The sequence below is a fragment of the Protopterus annectens genome, chromosome 2.part1 (assembly GCF_019279795.1).
Source record: "Protopterus annectens isolate FY-2018-M chromosome 2.part1, PAN1.0, whole genome shotgun sequence".
NCBI classification, from domain to species: domain Eukaryota; kingdom Metazoa; phylum Chordata; order Ceratodontiformes; family Protopteridae; genus Protopterus; species Protopterus annectens.
The window spans coordinates 176,269,087-176,293,974 of record NC_056729.1 but is presented as its reverse complement, the minus strand read 5'-3'; the positions used below and the strand labels follow the sequence as shown (position 1 = coordinate 176,293,974).

The 24,888-nt window shown below is 41.4% G+C and overlaps 1 protein-coding gene across 1 annotated transcript in view; it reads right to left on the bottom strand.

Moving 5' to 3' along the window:
* Positions 1-24,888, bottom strand: part of ARAP2 (ArfGAP with RhoGAP domain, ankyrin repeat and PH domain 2) — a 2,678,178-nt gene that overhangs the window by 1,722,681 nt on the left and 930,609 nt on the right. The window contains exon 4 of the mRNA XM_044062089.1: positions 4,922-4,998. Coding sequence (XP_043918024.1) covers positions 4,922-4,998 — 77 coding nt within the window. The remainder of the gene's footprint in view (positions 1-4,921; positions 4,999-24,888) is intronic.

Genomic DNA, 24,888 nt, shown 5'->3' with positions numbered 1-24,888 from the left:
GAATGGGGGCCGAGGAGCCTGCGACCTCGGATACTGAAGACACTGGTAATGCATTGTCATCGGTACTCAGGGGCTGCGTAAGTGAGAACCAGTAGTCGGCCTTACCGTGGTATCAGTAGGTGGTGCGGACCTCGTATGCCGGTCCTTATCTTTGCGTTTTTTGCTCAAAACTGGAGTCGGAGTATCCGACGACATAATATAATTAAATTTTTTGCCAAAAAAGTGAAGGGCGAACTCCGCCCGACGCTTAATAGTGCATTTGTTGAATCTAGCACAAAAACGGCAGGCTGAGACGTCGTGGTCTGGGCCTAAGCAAGGTATACAGTAAGAGTGGAAATCCTTATGCGGTATTTGCTTCCCACATGAAATGCAATTATTAACTTTGTCTGATATCGGTCTGAGGCAAGAAAAGTTTCCCCAATGGGGTACTTAGCTTTCAAGAAGACTTTGGCTGAAATACTTTCGTAAATCTCAGGAGCTGGCCAACCGGCACTTGCGAACTGCTTCTGCTTCGGGTACCGCGTGGCAAGAAAGACTGAAGAAAATGGTGTCGGCTGCCTCTTTTATACCCCTGCCACACTGACATCAGGGAGGAAGCGACGACAACCGACGCCGGACCTAGACTTTGGAATTCGGCCGACTGAGGACCTGCCTGACGGCAGGATAATCCATCTGTTATGACTGCAGCTGTATGCATGATGAACATCTGGTTTATAATTTGAATTCTGTTCTTAAATGTCCGCTGTTTTCAGGATTAATTTATGTCTTCTAAAATATCCCTTACATAGTTTTTTTTCACATTGGTTCATGCTTTATTGTTGATCCTTCATCGGTTCCCAAATATGTATGCAACCCCTCTTGCTCAAGTTCTTTTATATCACATTCTTGTCCTAAACTGATGTTTTCATAGTGCTGCAGTTTTCCTGCTTTAAAGGTTACTTTTGTACATTATCAAAATCAAATGACATTCTTAGATCACCCAAAAAAGTTTTGACTACTTGCAGTTGTGCTTTAGTTCCTCATCTGATGAGCTATACAGTTTTAAATCATCTACAAAGAGAAGATGAGAAGTCTTTAAACACTGTTGTTTTCTACGAGTCAAATTATAGCCATGGCCTAATCTGTTAAGTAGACAGCTTAATGGGTTAATGGCAAGGCAGAATAGCAGAGGTAACAGAGTCACCCTGGAATATCCCCTTTGAATTTTTATCCCTGGGATAATAATTTGCCCTTTATCATGGCTTAATTGCAAAGTTGTCTGCCACTGTTTCATGGTCACTGTAATTTAGTTGATCAGTGTAGGACATACCTTACACATTTTAAGCGCTCTTTTAAGCATGAAAGTGGGATAATATCAAATGCTTTTTTGTAGTCAACCCACTCCATACTTAGATTCTTCTCCTTTTTACAGTTCTCCATTATGACTTTATTTAGCAACATTTGATCCATTGTTCCATATGACTCTTTTATTGCCCTTTTGTTCTATTGCCATGACTGAGTTTTCTTCTAAATTACTTTAAATTCTGTCAGCATCAGTTCCAGTGTATAGTTTATACATAGCTATAAGGCATGTTTTTGGTCTATCTTTCTCTCTCTCTCTCTCTCTCTCTGTAAATGGCTTACTTCGGTTTAAGGACTACCTATAAATTATGCTAAAAGGGCACCAGATTCCAAAATACTTGCTCTTGGAGTAACTGACTACTCTGGTGTATATATAGAAGTTAGTCACTTACAACAAGAGTAAATCTTTTGTAATCTGGTGCCTGGTGTACAGGTATGTAATAAGCAAGGGGCAGAGGTTGGATTTGAATACAAGATTAAGAGATCACAAAAGGATGGTAGGAGTTAGTGGTGACTGACAAATTTAGCAGTAGTACTATTTGTTCGTACAGTAGTGCAGACTACTAATAGTTGTATAAACTGAAGTACAGTTTCTTCTTGAGTAGAGTGCTAGTGGAATCTCCAGAAAATTCAGATTTTACATTTTAACTTTTTAACCTCTTGTAGTTTAATTACTAGATAAAACTAGGTATATAATACATGGGGTCATAAGAAAAAAAAATCTGCAAGCAAGGCATTCTTTAGCTATGTTAGAAACCTGGGAGGAAACTCCCAGATATGCTCAGAACTAGTCAAAAATGATGTGAAGATTACTGATCCTACAGACATTGCCAACATACTGGCTGACAGGTTCAGTGCAAACTTCTCCCCTCCCCCCCAAAAGGAGAGATATCTATACCAAACGATTGCAGCCCCCCAAACATTTCCAACGCCCAAGTTAAAACTGCTCTCCAAAGCAAAAAACACAGCATCCATGGGACCCGACGGTGTCCCCGGCTGTGTGCTCCACGAACTCAATGAGGAATTAAACCCACAACTAGGACAGCTATTTAATCAAAGTCTTACCTCTGGATATGTACCCAGGGAGTGGCGCACTGCAACTGTGGTCCCACTTCACAAAGGCGGTGCTTCCACCGACCCTGGAAATTACCGGCCTATTAGCTTGACAAGCCTTATCTGCAAAGCCATGGAGAGGATCATAATGGACCTCATAAATAAAGACATAGGGAATTTGCAGACCTTGGATCCAACCCAGTTTGGCTTTGTCAAAGGCAGATCATGCCTTTTAAACTTGGTTGACTTTTTGAAACAGTCACCAAAGCCATTGATGAGGGAAAGGCAGTCCATACAGCCTACCTGGATCTGGCGAAGGCCTTGATACAATACCTCACTCGGGTATCATTGAAAAACTCAGCAGCTTAAATGTTAACCCATACATCACAAGATGGGTTGCAAACTGGCTGAGTGACAGAACCCACAGGGTCAGAGTTGCTGGCGCCATGTCAGACTCAAAGCCTGTCACAAGTGGGGTCCCACAGGGCTCAGTCCTGGGCCCACTCTTGTTTGGCATCTACTTTTCCAGTACAAGCAAACACAGGAGGGTTATGGCTGACAAAGTTTGCAGATGACTGCAAACTGGGAGCCATAGTAGAAAACACATCTGACACAGATATTCTTCAGAAGGGTCTCACAGAAACGGATAACTGGTGCCAGAGCCATGGCCTAAAGTTAAATGCCAAAAAATGCATAGTCATACCCTTCGAAAAACAAGGTTACCCCTAGCTACCAAATAGGTGGCAATCCACTGAGCACAGAAGAAGTTATCAGGGACTTGGGGACCCAGGTTGATTGTAGTCTGTCATTCGACACCCATGTAGCTAAAGTAGTTAGGAAGACCTTCTACATTGCCCACCTTATCATGAAGGGATTCTCATCTAGATCAAGGGAGGTCATGGTCTCCTTTACTCATCACTCATCAGACCAATGATTGAGTACAATGCCCAATTGAATGTATCTGACCCGACACTTGCAGCAGCTGGAGAGACCACAAAAGTTCCTCACCAAAAGGATAAAGGGTCTCAAAAATCTGTCCTATGCTGCCCGACTGAAAGAACTCCAACTCTATTCAGTCGCACTGCTTGCTCAGAGGTGACCTTTGCCTAACATACAAGGCCATGTCAAACCCAGATTTGATGAATATGCTTCACCTCAAAAATCTAGATCCACCAGAGCCACAAGGGCGGGAGACTTAAACCTCGACACGGCTATTAATAGGACGTGCTGGAGGGATAGATTCATCACCCAAAGACTCCCTATGCTGTGGAACAAAATCCCGGTATATGTGAGGCAGAGCACCTCGCTGGCCTTGTTCAAGAGAAATCTTGACCAATGGATGGGAGATCGCAAATATACCCCAGGGATTACCTCAGTGTCACTGCTCGACAGAGGCACAGCAAAATAATGGGTATAGTTCCCCATACTTAAGGGGTGGCGTAAGCCACAAAACGATGGGCTAGGCTTGTAAATGCCCTCGGGCAGATAGCCTAGTATGAACCTATGAACCTATGAACCTAAGCTTCAACATACTGATTTAAAACTTTCAGACTGTAATATATGCAAAAGACAATGCAGAAATACTGAAGTACCTCAAAAACACTACAAACAAAAGTACATCCATTTAAGAGAAATAAGTAATTAAGGCTTTGTTGTAAGGCACCGTTACTAGTATTTGCTCACATGTGCAGTCCAGTCGGGAAGGAGACACATCCATTTGTAAACAAGTTCCAGAGAACAGCAATAAGCACCTGCAGGAGGATCCTTCCACTTAGGAAGGTATGTGCCTGCACCTGACAGAAGACGGCATATGCCAAGGGCAGGAGGCAGGTAAAACCTTAAAAGCAGTACGCACCCTTGTATCAAATTACTGTCAGAAAACCTTACAAAGCAGTATACACCCTGTATCACATTACTGTCAGAAAATCTTACGAAGTAGTATGCACCCTACATCGCATTGCTGTCAGAAAACCTTACGAAGTGGTATGTACCCTGTATCACATTACTGTCAGAAAACCTTACGAAGCATTATGTATCCTGTATCACATTACTGTCAGAAAACCTTACAAAGCAGTATGTACCCTGTATCACATTACTGTCGGAAAACACTTCATTTAACATGAATAAATCATAAGCAGCTAAACCATGACCCTGACAGGATGATGATGACAGAGGTGATGTTGAATATCCATGCACCTTGCTCTCCTAACCTTCTGGGTGAATGTCTCAAAGCACATTTTTTTTTAAATGATTGTAGTACAACTCCCGCCAACCTTAATCACTAAAAGTACAATACCTGCTTTTTTATCCTATATTCCCTCATTGGCATAGCATATCGTGAACTACTCGTGAGATATTTGCTAGAGTGTCACTGCTGTCTTTCTGATCTGTAGATGGACATGAATTCACTCTCTAATTCCACTTTTCTGACTGATGTGTTACAGAATTCACAGAGAAACCAGAGTAAAACAAATGTTAACTTTTTGCAAATATGTCATAATCTGCAAGTCCATGACATTTTACTTACCTCAAGATACTCTGGACTGTCATACAGGAATGCTTCCCCATAAGGAGAAATAGGAGACAGTGTACTTTCTTGATTTGCTGTGAAAACAAGAATCAAAACAAATATGGATTTATCATAATAGAAAAGCAGTGTTTCCTAATACTGAGAATACAATGAAGGTGTTGCTAGATAAAAACACTTTTACTTACCATACACATACTAGGTGACTTCAACTACCCCGCCATCAACTGGGAAAACTACTCATGTAACAATACACTGGCCCAACGCTTCCTGGAATTCATCAATTCCAATGCTTTGGATCAGCTCATTCTTACCCCCACTACAGGAAGCAACATGATTGACCTGGTTATTACTAACATGGGCAACCATTGCTCTACTACACCAATAGTCAATTCCTCCCTGGTTACATCTGACCACAAACTAATCACCATGGAAATACACATCTCACCCATACACACCCCCACAAAGGTAACCACCATGAAAAACTTTTCCAAAGCTGACGTTGGGCTCCTGAAAACAGAGGTGGCTAACTTCATGGCACCCATGTCAATGGAAAATAGATGCATGACTGCCGAATCATACACCAATACACTGTACGAACACATACATAAATGCATGGAACTAGCCAAACCCAACAGAACCAAGATGCTATCCTCCAAAAAAAGGAAGCCAATCTGGTGGTCCCCTGCCATTAATAAACTCTACAATAGAAGGAAGAAACTGTTGCAGGAAAAGGTGAAGTCCCAAGACTGGAAAAACTCCCTTTATTAGCCTCAACAAAAAGTTGAGATCCCTCATTAAAACTTCTAAAGCCAACTACGAAGGCAGAATTGCAGAAGACACTAAAAACAACCACAAAGCTTTCTATAGCTATATCAAGAATCACAATGGCAATACCCAGATTTGCTCTGATATACCTCCTATACTGGGCTAACAGATATTTTATTTTTATTTTACATTTGTTGACCGGGCTAGTCTAACTGGATATATGCCCATTTTCAGTAAAGGCCAGGGGAGAAAAGCTCCACATAAGCAAAATCTACAACTTCAGGTACAGATAAATAAATTTGTAACAAATTAAGGTACAGTACTATTTTAAGCTGAAGAATACATGTTATATAGACAAATATTATTATCAAAGTAGCAGAATATAAGAAACAGAGCAAGTGGCACAGAATAAGAAAAAGAGGTGAAGAAAAAATACACAAGGAGCAGTATATTGTCAACATAATTTGTTTATTTGTGTTTTTCACTTAATATTAACTCAACTGAAGTTGTGGCTGTCTCTCTACAGTTAGTTTCCCACCTACCCACCCTGTTCTTGATTTGGTATTAATGTTGGTGGCTTTGAAACTGCCAGCCCCTCTTGTAGATTTGTATTTGGATACTCCTTCTGGGCACATCTCATTTTCTCTCTCAACTGAGTGCAGTGAGATCATATTCTGATTTCAGGCACTCCTACTGCGTACAAAGAGAGCATCTGGGAAGGACAACCCCTGTAGCCTATTAATCCTGCTCTGTTCCTTCCCTCAAAAAAAAAAAAAAAATATATATATATATATATATATATATATATATATATAAATATATATATATATATATCTTATTCATCTGCTCTTACTGTAACTGTCTTAGTTGCTCCTATTCATCTGCTCTTATTAAAACTGTCTTAGTTGCTCTTCTGCATGCTATCTGTTCAGTCGCTCTTACTTTGCACTTATTACTGCTTGTTAACAGCCTTCTAATTTACTGCCTTCTGAACTTGTTTTTTAGTCATTTGTTAATTTAATTGCATTTATTTGAACTGTATTTGCTGTAGTGTTGCTACACGCTCGGGTGTGCTGGCCATCACTACAATTTGAATTTCATTTACTGCTGTTTTAGCTGCTTTTCTGTAACAAAAAAAACTTCTTAGCTTGTTTCCTGCCTTTCCTGTAACTAGTCAAGTCCAGATACAAATCTGCTGTATCCAGGACTGTTGGTAAGCTTCAGAGCGCCCCAAGCCTTTCTGTGTTGGAGGAAGCCTTCTAGCTTATCAGTGGGAGTGGTAAGCACTAGGTAGTGTATCTACCATGGGAAGAGTGGGTTTTGGCCCTGAAATTGTAGTTCATTGGCCGATTGGGCAGTTTTTCCATCTCTTTCAACTTTCTGGTTAAAAGCCCGTTTTGCGTTTGGTCCCCGCCTTTCCTATAACTAGTGTAATCCAGGTACAGATTTGCTGTATCCAGGACTGTTGGTAAGCATCTGAGCCCCCCAAGCACTTCTGTGTTGGAGAGAAGCCTTCTAGCTTATCAGTGGGAGTGGTAAGCATCAGGTAGCCTATCTACCACAAGAGCAGTGGTCCCTGCCCCAGAAATTATAGTTTATTGGCCGTTTGGGAGGCTTTTCCATCTCTTTCAACCTTCTGATTTAAAAGCCTGTGTTTGCACTTGTTTCCTGCCTTTCCTGTTACTACTGTAGTCCAGGTACAGATTTGCTGTACCCAGGACTCTTTGTAAGCTTCTGAGCCTCCCAAGCCTTTCCGTGTTGGAGGGAAGCCTTCTAGCTTATCAGTGGGAGTGGTAAGCATCAGGCAGCCTATCTACCACAAGAGGAGTGGTCCCTGGCCCAGAAATTGTAGCTAGTGGCTGTTTGAGCAGTTTTTTTCCATCTCTTTCAACTTTCTGGTTTGAAAGCCGCACTTGTGCCTGTTTACTGCCTTTCCTATAACTAGCCTAGTCTGGTTACATAGTTGCTGTATCCAGGATTGTTAGTAAGCTTCTGAGCCCTCAAGCCTTTCTGTGTTGGAGGAAAGCCTTCTAGCTTATCAGTGGGAGTTCTAAGCACTAGGTAGCCTATCCTCCATGGGAAAAGTGAGTTTTGGCCCAGAAATTGTAGTTTATTTGGCCGTTTGGGCAGTTTTTCATCTCTTTCAACTTGCTGGCTTAAAAGCCTACATTTGTACTTGTTCCCCACCTTTCCTGTAACTAGTCTAGTCCAGGTACAGATTTGCTGTATTTCAGGACTCTTTGTAAGCTTCTGAGTCCCCCAAGCCTTTCTGTGTTGGAGGGAAGCCTTCTAGCTTATCAGTGGGAGTGGTAAGCATTAGGTAGCCTATCTACCACAAGAGGAGTGGTTCCTGGCCCAGAAATTGTAGCTATTGGCCGTTTGGGCAGTTTTTGTTTTCCATTTCTTTCAATGTTCTGGTTTACAACCAGCACTGGGGCTTGTTTCCCACCTTTCCTGTAACTAGCCTAGTCCAGATACAGAGTTGCTGTATCCAAGACTGTTGGTAAGCTACTGAGACCCACAAGCCTTTCTGTGTTGGAGGAAAGCCATCTAGCTTATCAGTGGGAGTGGTAAGCACTAGGTAGCCTGTCTACCACGAGAGGAGAGGTTCTTGGCCCAGAAATTGTAGTTTATTGACCGTTTGGACAGTTTGTCCATCTCTTTCAACTTTCTGGTTTAAAAGACCACATCTGCACTTGTTTCCCATCTTTCCTGTAACTAACCGACTGGGTAGCATTAGAAAGCCTTAAACTGATACAAGCCTTCTAGCTTATGAGAGAGACTTTGGAGTGATTAAGTATCAGTTTTCTGTACTTAACTGTTTTCCACCTAAACACAGATTTTCCAGTGTTTATTGTGATTTAAAAGCTTGTTTTTTTCACATATTGTACTTATTTGACTGCCTGCACTTTTAAAAATTTGTTTTTTGTTTAAATACTTTAACTGTTGTACACACTAAAGTACAATAGCCTTTTCTGATCGTTTGTAGTCGTTTAAAGCTGTTTTAAGTGTATTTTTTACTGTTTTTGCCTTATCTTTTCAAAAAAACAAAAAAAAATTCCTTGTTTCCCGCCTTTCTAAGTTAGTATAGTCCAGTTTTCAGGCTAGTGCTGAATTCAGGGCTGTGATGCTAGTTTCTGAGTTGCCCAAACCTTACTTGGATAGAAGGAAGTTTCTCTGTTCACCTATGAGAGAGGGGAGCTTTGAGCAACCTATCTGTCCCTGGAGGAGTGGTTCCATCCCAGAAGTTAGTAGTTTATTGGCCATTTTGGGCTAATTTCTATCTCTTTCACTTCCCTACTATAAAAACCACATTTGCACGGTTTTGCGCACCGGGCAGTGCAGGTTAGCTACGGTTAAATTATTCCCAGCTTCACTAAATCTCCTCTTCAGTTTTTCCCTTGAAACTAGTCTAACTCTCAACCTAAGCACTCAAAAAGCATTTTACTGCCCAGCACTTGCTCAGTCCTAATAGCAAGCACTAATATACCCTGACACTGATTGCGCAAGGCTCTTTATTCACCCCTCACCAACCAAGCGACTAAGCAGCTCAACCTACTATTCAGGCATGACCAAAGGGCAACTTCAGGTGCGCTGTCCAGTCCAGCTGGTGAATATGGGTATCCTGAGGCAATGTTACAACTGCCTCATGTACACAGACAACCCTCTCCTTCTAGTACAAAACACTAACATATGTGAGAGATGCAATTATACAGCCAAACTGGAAGCTAAACTATCTCCACCCAAGAATGGAACAGACAGTCAAGAGGAGAAGGTTAACACTTGCACCACAACTCCAGCCGCACAGAGACCTACTAAAACAGCACTGGCAAAAAATATACATAAATACACAAAATCATACTCAGAGGCTCTAAATAAAAACCTGCAAAAGCATCAGAGACCTCCAAAGCAGATACCCAAACAACCTGCACTTCCTGTCACAAACCAGACAACACATAAAACGCAAAATCAGTGTGCTGCACAATCAGAGCCCTTAAGGAGAAATAACATACCTACCACACTAGTAATAGCTGACTCTATAGTCAGGCACACTGACGTCCCACTCACTAGGCTGGACAAGCAGAAGGTTACTGTTAGCTGCCTGTCAGGTGCCAGAATCCGCCACATAACACAAGCACTCAGGTCACTCCAGAACAAGTACAAATATGACTCTGTCATTGTTCATGCTGGTGTGAATGACCTGAGATGTACCTCCCTGGACTACATGAAAAGAGACATGGAAGAGATCTCTGATCATGCAGCCCAGGCTGGTATGACCCTGACTCTGAGCAGTATCCTGCCCTCACCAAGAATGATACCTCAGTATAAAGAAAAAATGATCAATTTCAACAATTGGTTAAGCTTCTTGGTGTCATTTAAAGGGGATCCAGTGTCTGTCAGCCTGGAACGACATGCTCGACAAGCCATGTTGCTTCGCAAGAGATGGCTTGCACCTGTCACCCCTAGGCTTTCGAATACTGGCCAAGGCTCTTGCTGCCCCCATAGTGCCTTTTTTAGGCAAGGCTTAAAAGTCAAACCCACCTCTATAAACAGCACAATTAACAAAAAACTGAGGGTTATGTTACTCAACGCTAGGAATTTAAATCTCAAAATGCATGCGCTCAAAGCACTCCTCAGTATGGAGAACGTCGACATCTGCGCAGTAACTGAAACCTGGTTCAAGGCTCCAGAGAGCACCCCAGCACTACCAGGCTACAACTCATACCAGACGTTTCGGCCACAGAACACGGACCGAAACACAAAAGGAGGGGGTGTATCCATATTCATCAAAGATACCTGCACCTCCAGGTTAGTGGCGCAGCATGATACCTCTGAGATCATCCATGTGCAACTAACATTGGGCAAATCTGCAATGCAAATTGTGGCCTGCTACAGATCACCCTCCATGACAAAGGACCACCACTCCACCTTTCTGGAGACACTGGAAAACATGAAGGTCCTACCAAACACCCTGATATTGGACAATTTCAATTACCCTACCATTCACTGAGAAAACTACTCGAGTACAAATTTCCAGGCCCAGCGCTTCCTGGAATTCATCAACTCAAATGCCCTGGATCAGCTGGTAAACTCACCTACCAGAGGTGAAAACATATTGGACCTGGTCACCACCATGGGTGACAGGTGTTCCACACCGGAGGTCAACCCGACACTGGTTAGATCAGACCATAAACTAATCACTCTGGATGTCCACACTACACCACCACCCCCAACTAAGAAAACCACAGTAAAAAACTTTTCTAAAGCAAACTTCACCTTACTTAAGACAGAGGTGGTAAGTTTCACAGCCCCCACTCTAAAGGATAACGCTGCCCAAGATGCAGAAACATTTACAAATGCACTCTATGAGCACTTACAAGGATGCATGGATCATGCCATCCCTAGCAAAACCAAGACTCACTCCACTAAGAGAAGGAAACCAGTTTGGTGGACCCCTGCAATAAACAGGCTATACAACAGAAGGAGGAAACTAGTTCAGAAAAAAAGCAAATCCCAAGAAGGAAAGACATCCCTGATCAGTATCAGTAAGAAATTGAGGTCCCTCATGAAATCATCCAAGGCTAACCTCGAAAGAAAAATAGCCAAGGATTCAAAAGATAACCACAAAGCCTTCTTTAGCTATGTTAAGAATCTAAGTGGCAACTCACAGATATGCACTGAACTAGTGCAAAATAGCACAAAATATACTGAACCTACTGATATTGCCAACATCCTGGCAGATAGATTGAGTGCAAACTTCACCCCCCTCTCACCTCCAAAAGGGCCCATGGGCCCACAACAATACTGGAAAAGTGTAGTGTCCCAAAAATCACAGACACACAGGTGAAAACAGCCCTTTCAAAAGCCAAAAACACAGCGTCAATGGGACCAGATGGTGTCCCAGGCTGCATCTTGCATGAACTACAGAACGAACTAACCCCCCACCTAGACACACTGTTCAACCTCAGCCTCTCCACAGGCTACATGCCCACAGAATGGTGCATAGTAATGGTTATTCCTCTCCACAAAGGAGGGGCCACAACTGACCCTTTCAACTATCGCCCCATAAGCCTGACTAGCCTGGTCTGCAAGGCTATGGAGCACATCATCATGGAACTCATTAACAAAGATATTGGGAACCTCCAAACACTTGATTTGACCCAGTTCAGCTTTGTTAAGGGCAGATCATGCCTACTAAACCTGGTTGACTTCTTCGAGACAGTCACCAAGGCCATAGACGAGGGAAAGGTAGTTCACACAGCCTAACTTGACCTCACCAAGGCTTTCAACACCATTCCCCACTGGGGTATTACAGAAAAACTCACCAACCTGAACATAAACCCCTACATCACGAGATGGGTTGCCAACTGGCTTACAGACTGAACTCACACGGTAAGAATAGCGGGCTCCAGATCCAACTCTAAACCAGTCACAAGTGGTGTCCCGCAAGGCTCGGTCCTGGGACTCCTACTGTTTGGCATATACTTCTCAGAAGTACAGACAAACACAGGAGGACTATGGCTAACCAAGTTCACCAATGACTGCAAACTGGGAGCCATACCTGTCTCTCCGGCTGACATGGACATTTTCCAAAAGGGCCTTACTGAGCCAGACACCTGGTGTCAAAGTCATGGCCTCAAGCTAAATGCCAAAAAATGCATAGTCAGCCCATTTGGGAAAAACAAAACACTCACGAATTACCACAGAGGTGGCAGCCCCCTTAATACTGAAGGGGTAATAAGAGATCTGGGGACCCAGGTAGATAGTAATCTCTCCTTTGACAATCATTTTGCCAAAGTAGTTAGGAAATCCTTCTATGTGGCCCATCTAATTACTAAAGGGTTCGTATCTAGAAATAAAGAGGTTATAGTGCCCCTCTACTAGTCACTCATTAGATCCATCATAGAGTACAATGCCCCATTTGGGATGTACCTCACAAGACACTTCCAACAGCTGGAAAGACCACAAAAGTACCTCACCAAGAGGATTACTGGTCTCAAACATATGTCCTTATGCAGCTCAACTGAAAAAACTCAAGCTGTACTCAGTGGCATATCGCTTACTCAGAGGTGATCTCTGCCTGTCTTACAAAGCCATGTCCAACTCATAATTGATGGACATGCTCCACCTACAGAAATCCAAGTCACTGCGAGCCACGTGCACTTGTGAGCTAAAAGTTGCCACAATAATACATAGAACATGCTGGAGGGATAGATTCCTGTCACAAAGACTCCCCATGCTTTGGGACAAAATTCCAAATTACATCAGGAAGAGCCCCTCACTAACCAACTCCAAAAAATGTAAAATACTGATAACCAGAAAGGCACTGAGGTAACATAACAGGTAAAATCACAAACCCTTTATTGTCCAGATACAAAATGTAAACATAAATGTAGAAAAACTGTAGAAAACTGTAGAAAAAACTGACTAAGCGCTTTCACCCTCCTGGACATCTTCAGAATCAGTTAACTTCATTAAAAACAAACTTTAAATACACAAATCAATTAGTACATAATTAGACAGAACTGATAGAACAGGCAAATAGTTAATTTGTTAACCCCTTAATTACTTGTTCACCAAGCCTTAGGCTTCTGAAAAAACTGTTTCTTGTGTGTTAAAATCACTGTGTGGTTAAACTAAATAAAATGAAATTACATGAAGTCAAAAACGTATTATTAAAAAAACTAGTTAAAACAAAAACTCATATCTGTCACAATGTATATATACACACCATTGTTGTGTGTCAAATGCAGGCTGCCTTGTATATTAAAATGCATGCTAGAGACAAAGAGCCGTTGATGCCTGGAGCATTACTAGCATCTAGCCTCAGCTGCCAAAGACATTCCCTTACCTCCAAAATAGTTTAAACACTTTGTCTCATTCATGTCATTTCATTTTATTGACCTTGACGAGTGGATGGGTAACAGAAAATACACCCCTGGGATCACTTCATTGGCTCTGCTTGACAGAGGATCAGTTAATTAGTGAATGGGGCGGCGAAAGCCAGCACACTCTGGCTAGGCTTATAAATACCCTTGGGCAGATAGCCTAGTACCTACCTATAAACCTATACTGGCCGACGGATTCAGTGCCAACTTTACCACCCCCCCCCCCCCAAAGGACCAATCACAATACCGGAGGAATGCCAGGCAACCAGCATTACTGCATCACAGATTAAAACTGCATTGTCCAAGGCCAAGAATACAGCTTTCATGGGAGCAGACAATATCCTTGGATGTGTTCTACATGAACTACAAAGTGAACTGGCACCACATCTGTGTGCCCTGTTCAATCACAGCCTCACCTCAGGCTTTGTCCCTACCGAATGGTGCACTGCTACAGTCACCCCTCTCCACAAAGGAGGAGAGACTACAGACCCTGGGAATTATTGCTCCATTAGCACATCATCATGGACCTAATTAACAACGATATAGGGAATCTCCAAACTTTAGATCCCACTCAGTTTGGTTTTGTGAAAGGTAGATCATGCCTGCTCAATGTGGTTGACTTCTTTGAGTCAGTCACCAGAGCTGTGGATGAGGGCAAGGCAGTTCATACAGCCTACCTCGATCTGGCCAAGGCCTTTGATACCATTCCTCACTCAGGAATTATTGATAAACTCACCAAACTAGGCATCAACCCCTATAGCACTACGTGGGTTGCAAATTGGCTCACCGATAGAATCCACAGCGTGAAAGTAATGGACTCCAAGTCAGACTGCCGTCCAGTCATGAGTGAAGTCCCACAGGGATCAGTCCTGGGTCCTCTCCTGTTTGGCATCTACTTCTCAGAAGTCCAGGCCAACATGGAGGGACTCTGGCTGACCAAGTTTGCAGACGACTTTAAGCTAGGAGCCATTATTAACTCAAAAGTGATGTAGACATCCTACACTGAGACCAATGACTAGTGTCGAAACCATGACATTAATCTTAATGCCAAAAAATGTGTTGTCATCCCCTTTGGGAAAAACTCAGTTCCCACTAATTACCACATTGATGGGAGCCCACTGAATATCTGGTGCAGTGTGACTAACGGAAGACGAGGAACCAAATAAAAAATGCACCAAACAAGCCTGTATACAAACTCTGTTTTCTGCAGTAAAAACACACCAAGATTAACCGCTTTCGTCTATCACATAGAAGACTTCATCAGAATAAAGCACACTGATTCAAGAACCATTTTTATACCAGAACATGTTACATCCTTCAGCCAATGGCATTGTCAAAAAAAGTCACATGAGCAATATTAAATACACAGGATGTTAATATTCAAGCCAACTTAGCTTTTTACAAATAAAACACTATTATATATTAAAAACCTTCAGCATATGTTTAAAAATGCAGGCACAGTAATGCCTGTAAAAATGTTAAACTACTTAAAATTTTCAAAGATTTTTCTTTCAGGGCTGGAAGTATTGTCAAGGAATCATTTATACCTGGTGTAAAATTAGCTGCTAGTCTGAGTTGCCAAACCAGCTCTTTTTTACTTAATAAATTCTTCCAGTCACCCCCCCCCCCCAAATCTAAGTCCACAGTATCCAAAATACAAAATTTAAAACCTTTAAAATTAGAACAAATGAGGGGATGCCTATATAATGCACTTGTATCTTCTTGTTTTTAACATCATATATGTGCTCATAAATTTTGCTTTTCAACGCCCTCTCCATTTTCCCTACATAGAATCTGTTGCACATATCACATAGAGCAAGGTGCACCACTCTGCTGGTAAAACTATTTCCTTTCTTGAACGAGATTAATTTAAATGTACAAAAAGCAGAAAACAATGTCATTGACTGCAAAAAGAAAAAAAATTAAACAGGGATATAAAGGATTTTGAAAATGCTTTGATCTACACTCGTCCACGTAAAGGACATGCTAATAATTACAGAAAGAGCAAACGGACTGCATCTGAAGTCTGTGACTTGTCAGTTTCTTCAGGCAAGCAATATTCAGGCAGAAACAGTGTTTAATTTGAAGAAGTGAATTCTGAAGATTCCCCACATTCAAAACATGCCAAATAGAAGAGGGCAAGAAGAAAAAACAACAGAAGAAACAGAAACCTAAATTATGTAAACAATCATAATAATATTAGTGTTATTCAAGAGGGTGTTTGTTCAACCTTTGAAACAAGTGTAGAGGGTTATGGCATTCAAGAAGAAAACAATGCATTGAAAATGGTTAACTTAACTGATGTTAATATTTCTGATATTGCTGAAAAAGTATTACTTAGAGGGGCAAAGTTTGTTCCAACCAAATTCCATCCCCTGCAGATATAATTATAGATGCTAAGAAGTTTTGCCGTAAATTAAATTTAAGAGTGTTTTTTCAAACTAGGCAGGACGTGGTTTTCACTAATGAAGCAAATGTTAATGAATGTTCAGAAGAAGATGATTTATTGAGTTTAAATGTTTATGAAAATGAAATGTTTCAATTATGTGTGGGTTTTGGTGATGGGAACGAGGATGATCATGCTGAATCTAATGTTTCATCTGAACCATTTTTTACTGGATATGGATGTTTGGACGTGCCTAAACTGACTTCTGATAGAAATTTCATGCCCCCTAGAACTAGTCAAGCTATCAATGTGTTTTGAAAGTTTAGTATGTCAAAAAGTTGAAAATTGTTATGGCAATTTTATAAAGACATTCTGTTCTTAGAATCTTAAAAAGGAAGAATGGCAGGCACTGCAGGAGTTCAGGTCCAATTTGGATAGGATAGCTGTTAGAAAAATATGTATTAGTAATATGCTTAGTGCATTTGAGGTTTAGAAAGGGTTAACACATTTATTCTATTTCACACTGCATAAATATGCACGAGCTGCAGAAGTATTCCAATCCTGTTATGTCATGAAATATGCACAGTTATGATCTCTGCTTATGCTTTGGAAATTTACAGGGAAGCATTCAATTTCTGCTAATGTCAGGGAAATAATAATAGATGTTTCACTTCTACTAATGTCATGAGATTTAAATAAAGAGTTACTGATTTTCTGCTTATGCTATGGGAACATACACAGCTGCTGGAGCTACTGATAATGAAGACAAAGGCTGTTTGAAAATATGAACCGCAATCAGCATATACTTGTACCTAAGCTAGAAAAGTACCTTGAAATGTAACATATGTATTAGAACTGCACAACTGAAGAATAGAAAGCTTGTAGTGGGCTAAAAAAATACAGCCCCCAAGGTCAGGTTGTTTTTCATACATCCAGTCATGTCAGCAGGAAATCCAAGTAACATTCTCTATGTAACACATAGTGAGTTTTAAATCTGAACATGTCAGCAGGAAATCTGAGTAACATTTGCTGTAGAACAATACAGAAAGCTGTGTCTAACTACGCCAACCATAGAAACTAACATTTTATAGAACAGTATAAGAGAAGCATACTGCCTGCTAGTAATTAGGCAAAATCCTGTATTTGCATGTTTTTGTCTCCTTGCTGCAAGTAGTAAAAGGTGCCATACCTGAACCTTATGTGAATTGGTCTTTGAAGTTTTTTCCTTTGACAGATTGGTCCTTCGGACCGGAACCCTCACTTCGCCTCAGATCAGACGAGCCGAGTGGTTGAAACCGTACAGGGAAGAAACCAAATCAGTTCTTATTTGAAAAGCCCTCCAACTGAATTGTCGTGCAAAAGAGGCCAGCCACTTTCTGATCTGCGACTGAAGGATGGGTCTCCATGAATCAGGTGATCAATCACGAAGGCTCAGGTAAAGTGAATCTACTTTTTTCTGTTTTAGATCAGGGACTAGACTTGTATTGCTTTTGTCAAGACTGTATTTTACAGGTCAGGAACAGAAAAGATTACTGTCTTGTCATAGATCAGGAGAAACAGAATAGGTAGGCATTCATTCTGAAGAGACTATAACAAAATCTGTGGTGCCACGTTAAAAATAAGAGAAGTTACGAAACGATCAAAAGGGTAAAACAAAATGGGTAATAATTGCACAAAAAGACCCCAAAATCCGCTGTTAACCGAAGACGCAAAATACATGCAGTCGCAGCGCGCCGACAATATTAAATACTATTCAAAATGGGTTAATAAGTATGAATTTGATGGTAAATTAGAAAAATCCTTGCTTATCAAACTTGTCAAACAGCTCAAAACCGATTCCAAAGGTCGGGTAAAAAAGCAACGCCAATTAGGAATTCCTCAGCCACACAGGTGGATTGAGGAAGTAAACCGTAGGGAACAAAAGAACAACAATTCAAAAACAATGTTTTTAGATAAGGAGGAAAATAACTTAGTAATAGCGTCGGCCCCTCCGCCTCCCTTACCAGAATATGAAGCAAGTGAACAGGTTAGTCCACCCCCACGATATCCTGTTGTCACTGAAAATAGAGACATTACAAAAAACAAAACCGTTTATTAGAGAGCCCATCTGGACCAGGTTTCGAACACGGGCAGGTAACTCAAATGAAGGCATTGAGTTATATCAAATGGTCAAGAGTTCACGATCTATGAGTGAAGAAGAAATATGCCCACTCACAGAAGTACCTAATCCTCAGGCAGGACAAGACGGTCAGGACCCAACTATTTTAGTGTATAGACCTTGGGCTCCAGAAGATATCCAGAAAGCCACTGAGGGATTTCCCCATCCAAAAGTTAATTTTAGAAAGTTCTCAGAAGATATACAAGGAATGAGGCTAAGTTATAATTTAAACGGAGAAGAGGTAGAAAAAGTAGTTAGACAAATTGTGGGGCCAGATTGGCACATGATTAGTAGCAACTGGAATCCCCGTGACGCTGAACACAGACCCCTCCCACATAGCAGCGCAGAACTAGACAACAGAGTAAAAGGTCTTACAGACCGCATCTCTGAGAAATGGAAGCCTAGGGCAGACTGGACTTGCATTAATCAATGCATCCAACAAGAAGGTGAAACTGTTGACCGATATTATGCCAGATTATTAGAATGTTTTAATAACCACTGTGGAATGCAGGTTCCCGAAGATCAGATACAAGATTCCCCATATGAACAGCAGTTAAAGAATGCATTTTTACAGGGCAGTATTGCACCCATAAGCAGTTTTATTACAAAACACATGGTAGATCATCGTACAAGCAGGTTACAGTTATTACTTGAATATGCTAGGCATGCCGAAAGGCATTTTAATAGCAAAAAGAAAAAGAAAGCTCAAGTATTTTCTGTAGAAGATGGAGCAGAAGCTTATGTAGTACAGTCCGGGGAAAAAGGGCAAGAAAAATGCACAGGGAAACAAACAATCTGATCAGGGATCAGAGGACTTTGAAGGGCAAAAGAAAAGGGAAGAATGTTTTAAATGCGGTAAAAAGGGACACTTGGCAAGGGATTGCAAGAAAAACAAAAAGGCAACCACGGAAGACAAGGAGGGTGAGGACTGACTATATGGTAGTCAGGAATCACTAGAAGGGGATAGCAGAGAAAGGACAAATGAGAATGTGATAGAGGGAGTAGAGGATGTGACAGAAGAGACAGAGGAAGTGCAGGAAGTTACTGACAGTGAAGAAAATGAAATATTAGACCTAGCTTTATTGAGCTTGGAGCTCTATTTAGCAGACACAAAACCAGAAGTTACACTCTTGGTAGAAGGGATGGAAGTCAAATTCTTGTGTGACTCAGGGGCATCACGAACCCTGATACATCCCTTCAAACTGCCAGAAAACTCAGAGTCACCTGATTACATACTAGTAAAAGCAGCTAATGGACAGCTGTACCGGGAGCCCCTCTCCTGTAACATTGCAATAACTGATCCTGTTACAGGATTGACTCAGAAAAGCAAAATTGTTGTTTCTGCAAAATGCCCAGTAAACCTCTTGGGCAGAGACCTTATGCAGCTATTCAGTATAGCAGTAGTCCCAACCATGCAGGGTATGGAAGCACAGCGACAAATTGATATCTTTACAGTGCAATCGGTGGGTGAAATGTTTTATTGGTACAGCCAGGACTTGGCTACGACTGGTCCAGGGACTGTGACCGAAGAATTAATGAATGTAGCCATCAGCAAGTGCCCCTCCCTTGACACTGATAAGCAACACCTGTTGCACTGTACCCTGTATTATTGTAACACGCCAGGACCTGATAAGGAATATGAGCAAGAATTGTTTAAAAATCATGCAAACAGATTGATATTACGTAATCTGTACTGGGACACAGAAGGGAACAGTGTAGCCAGCTGTTCATTGCCCCAGGAGTTCTTTGCACTCTATAAATCTAATTGATTACCACATGTTAGCTTAACTAAGCACAAAAACATAGAATGGACAGACCTAGGAGAAAAAGTCACGAGATGGGAAAAACAGACAGAATTAGAACTGTCAGAACAGGGAATACAAATGCAGAAGCTGAATTGGATAACTCAGACCCACCCAGCCGTACACTTGCAGTCTAGCAAGGACAGCTGATTAGCATTCCTATTAAAGAAGAAAGAGAATGCCTTACAGAATATACCAGAAACTCTCTGGTCAACAGGAAAGTCAGATGTAGGACTTATTCGTACAGTGGGACCAGTTACTATCATGCCAAAGTTAGCATTTAGACCACAGAAAAGACAGTATCCCTTAAGAAAAGATGCAGAGGCAGGAATCAAACCTATTATAGCAGCTTTACTTAAGGAAGGGGTGCTGGTGGAATCTCCTGATTCACCATGTAACACACCCTTATTTCCTGTTAAGAAAGCAAATGGAGAATGGCGTATGGTCCGTGATTTACAAGCTGTAAATGATGCAGTAATACCAAGGGCACCTACAATGCCAGACCTACACACCCTGTTGAATGATTTAAAACCTCAACAGAAATATTTTTCTGTGGTAGATATCAGCAATGCGTTCTTTTCGATACCAATACACCCTGACAGCCAGTATTGGTTTGCATTCACATTTCAGGGGAAAAGGAATACATATACGCGACTACCACAGGGATATTGTGAAAGTCCAACAATATTTTCACATGAAATGGCAAGCAACTTGGCGGGATTTACCCCACCAAGAGGCAGTCAGATTTTACTTTATGTTGATGATATCCTGCTGGCTGCCCCCACCCAGCAAGATTGCAAAGAAGATACCATAGCGCTATTATGATTTTTAGCCACTGAAGGACATAAGGTAAACAAAAATAAATTGCAGCTTTGGAAAAAACAAGTCAAATACCTAGGATATGTAATATCCAAAGAGGGTAGAACATTAGATGAGGACAGAAAAGTGGCAATTTTGCAAGTGGCAAAACCCACTACCAAGAAGGAAATGATGTCCTTCCTGGGTACAACTAATTTTTGCCGGAGCTGGATTCCAAACTATGCCTTGGAATCTGCACCTCTGACTGACCTGATATATAAATAACCTATGGCAGCACAGGATTCGTTACAATGGACACCAGAGGCAGAGTCTTCTTTCTGCAAACTGAAACAGTTAATAGCATCCTCATTAGTTCTGGGATTACCAAACTACCATAAATGCTTTTTCCAAACTGTAGATTGTAAGCAAGGTTATATGACATCAGTGTTAACACAACAGCATGGGGACAAGCAACGCCCCGTTGCTTATTATTCATCACAACTAGACCCAGTGGCACGGTCTTTACCTCACTCTGTACAAGCAGTAGTTGCAGCTGCAATGGCAGTACAGGCTTCGGCCTCAGTAGTTTTATTCCACCCTCTCACTTTGAGAGTGCCTCATGCAGTCGCGATTATTTTACTGCAAGAGAAGGTAGCATGTCTTTCCCCTGCTAGGCATCTTTCCTGTATGACTATATCGTTGAGCCAACCTCACATGACAATTGAACGATGCACGACTTTGAACCCTTCTACCTTGCTCCCAACCCCTGCAGATGGCACACCACACCGCTGCCTACAGGTGATCGAGCAAAAGACACTACCTAGAAAAGATCTCACAGATGTCCCCTTGGATGATGCCGAGGTGACATACTACGTGGATGGTTCGTGCAAAAGGGGTCCTGCAGGACAGAACCTAGTAGGATATGCAGTAGTTTCTGATACTGAGATTATAGAAGCAAAACCTTTACCACACAACTTATCTGCACAGGCAGCAGAATTGATTGCCTTGACACGGGGATGTACCTTAGCAAAGGGTAAATGTGTAAACATTTTTACAGACAGCCAGTATGCTTTTTCTACTGTACATGTTTTTGCGCAACACTGGAAAAACTGAGGAATGATAACATCCACTGGCAAACCTATCAATCATGCACAGTTTATTTTAGATCTTTTAGAATCTATTCAGTTACCTCAGAAAGTAGCTATTTGTAAATGCACAGCTCATACCAAGCAACAAGACAGGATTTCAAAAGGTAATGCGAGAGCTGATACAGCTGCAATACAAGCAGCTTCAGAAGTATTTATTTTAAATGAGGAACTACAACCCTCTGAGATTTTAGACTTAGAAATGTTAAAGACAATGCAGACACTCACTACGCAAGCTGAAAAACAAAGATGGGTAAATAGAGGAGCAATTCTCGAAAAGGGGCTGTACATTTCTAAAGAAGGGAAACCGATACTACCATGGAATTTGTTTAGATATGCAGCTTTGTTGAGCCATGGGCAATGCCATGTCTCAACAGGGGGGATGGTACAGCTGGTAAACCGAGTGTTCACAACATATGGATTTACAAACTACTCTAAAAAGTTTTGTTTGATGTGCCAAATTTGTAACAAACATCATGCACAAGGGGAGTTAAAGCCCAAGCAAGGGAGTTTCCCTACACCACCATATCCGTTTCACACTATCTGTATGGATTTCATAGAATTGAACAAATGTGAAAATAAGAAGTATTCTCTTGTCATTGTAGATATGTTTTCCAGATGGGTGGAAGCCTTTCCAACCAAAAATCCAGACGCAGCCACAGTAGCAAAAGTCCTTGTCAAAGAAATCATCCCTAGATTTGGCATTCCAGAAAGGATCTACAGTGACAACGGTACACACTTTGTAAACCGAACCATACAACAGTTAAGTAAGCATTTTGGTATCTCTTTAAAAAATCATTGTGCATACCATCTGCAATCTGCAGGGCTAGTTGAGAGGCATAATGGAATATTAAAGAATAAATTAAGAAAGTCAATAGCAGAAACAGAAAAGAATTGGGTGTACTGTCTGCCCCTGGCACTGTTGAGCATGAGAACTGTTCCCACTGCAAAAGGATTGACTCCTTTTGAAAAACTATTTGGAAGGGCTTATTATATACTCCAGTGGAAACCTCTCATGCCCGCAGACCAGGAAGCTGACTATACACTAGCTGAATATATGAGAAATTTGTTGAATTCTAAACATCTGTTGCAGTTAAATTCTATTTCAGATAAAGAACAAACCGAAACATCGGAAGTGGCAGTGATCCCTGGGGATTGGATCTGGGTGAAAACCATTAAAAAGAGAAATTGGACGTCACCAAGGTGGGAAGGTCCATATCAGGTGCTTCTTTCGACACCCACTGCAGTCAAAATCGCAGAGCGAGCCTCGTGGATCCACTTGACGCACTGCTAATTAGTTAAGAACTTTGAACTGGACAAAAATCTTACCTCTCCATCAGGGCCCTCAGCACAAAGTCTGGCTACAAAGGGGGGTCAGATCAATAGGACTGATCCGTCTCAACCCCAGTGAAGAAACCATCAGTGCTGGAGGTCCTATTAGGGCAGAGAGTAAGATCACATGTCAAAAGCAAAAATGATAGAATCCAGAGAAATCCAAATAAAACTACTCGAAAGAGTTGGAGAAAATAGGAATGCAGAACAACCATTTCCTCAGAAGTATTGCATAATCATCCCGTTAACTGTACTAGTGACAATAATCTTTTTGTTGTGGCCATTCCTTTTCCCAGCCACACAAACTAAACTGAATAAACGTGAAGAGTTGCACGTAGAGTGGCACCCAAACTTCAATACTTACCAGGCAATTAAATATGTGTATGCTGAGACCTTCAATGTTTCGAATTGCTGGATTTGCACAGCTTTGCCAACAGCATACGGGGGGGTTATTGTTAACTTCAGTCCCCCTAGGAGTCAACGAGACCTGGGAAAACTTGATTCATGATACATCAACTATTACATCACAAGATAAAATAGCATTGCACTTGTCTGTTCAACAAAAGGGAACTGTGTGTTTTTACAAAAATGATACAGTTCAGGTGGGTTGGAGCAATTGCAATGTGACTGTTCCTTATAGATGCTACACTAAAGCTAATAACACAGGTTCTTATTGTAATACAAACTATGATTCATTTTTTGAATTGATGCACAAAACAATTGAGGAAGTAAAACATGATTCTGTTTTTTACAAACAACTGTCTGTAATTGACAGAAAAATGTTTCACGCAGGACAAGTATATATTCATAGTAAAGTTACTACTAAAGTAGAAGACTGTTATTTTGTATGTGGTAGAAAAGCATACAAGTGGTTACCTGAGAATTGGTCCGGCAGTTGTTTTTTGGGCTACCTGGTTCTGGCCATACGACACACAGCAGTTTTACCTCGGGGAAAAATTCAAAATGTTCGAGAAACCATCAAGAAGCCTGTCAATCGAGTGGGGCAAATCAATGCGCGCTGGAAAAATCATCATGCTGTGGGCGATGGACTGACACACATGGACTTGAGTGATATTGTTATATCGTGGGCAGGCATATTACCAGCATATGGAGCAGTAAAATCGATCTGGGAGCTGAGAAAACTGTCTAAACTTCTTGAAGTAATGAGCAATGCAACCGTTTCAGCTCTAGAATTGGCGACTGAGGAACTGAATGCCATGAGAACTGTAGTGCTTCAAAACCGCATGGCTCTCGACTTCACCCTAGCGGCGAGAGGAGGTACTTGTGCTTTAATCCAGGAGGAGTGCTGTTCGTATATTCCTGACCACAAACACGAGATAGACAATCACCTTGAGATAATTCAGCAAGTGTCAGCTATGACCAAACCAGGACCAAATCCATTGACAGACTTTTTCCAGAGATTGTTTGGGGGGTGGGGCAGTATCCTGATGAACATCCTGATTGCCATCTGTGTAGGAATGATCCTACTGGTGGTATGTGTTTGCTGCTGCATCCCCTGCATGAAAAGACTGATTAAAGACTTTACAGACATGTCAGTTTCAAAAACCTTATATCAAGGTGCTGAATTTGAAGAACTGTTGAAAAATTGAAAAGGCTTTCATAAGTTTAAACTGAATGACTCTCTTAACTGTAAATCCTGAGTAGGAAGAGGTTAGGGGAAGAAAAACT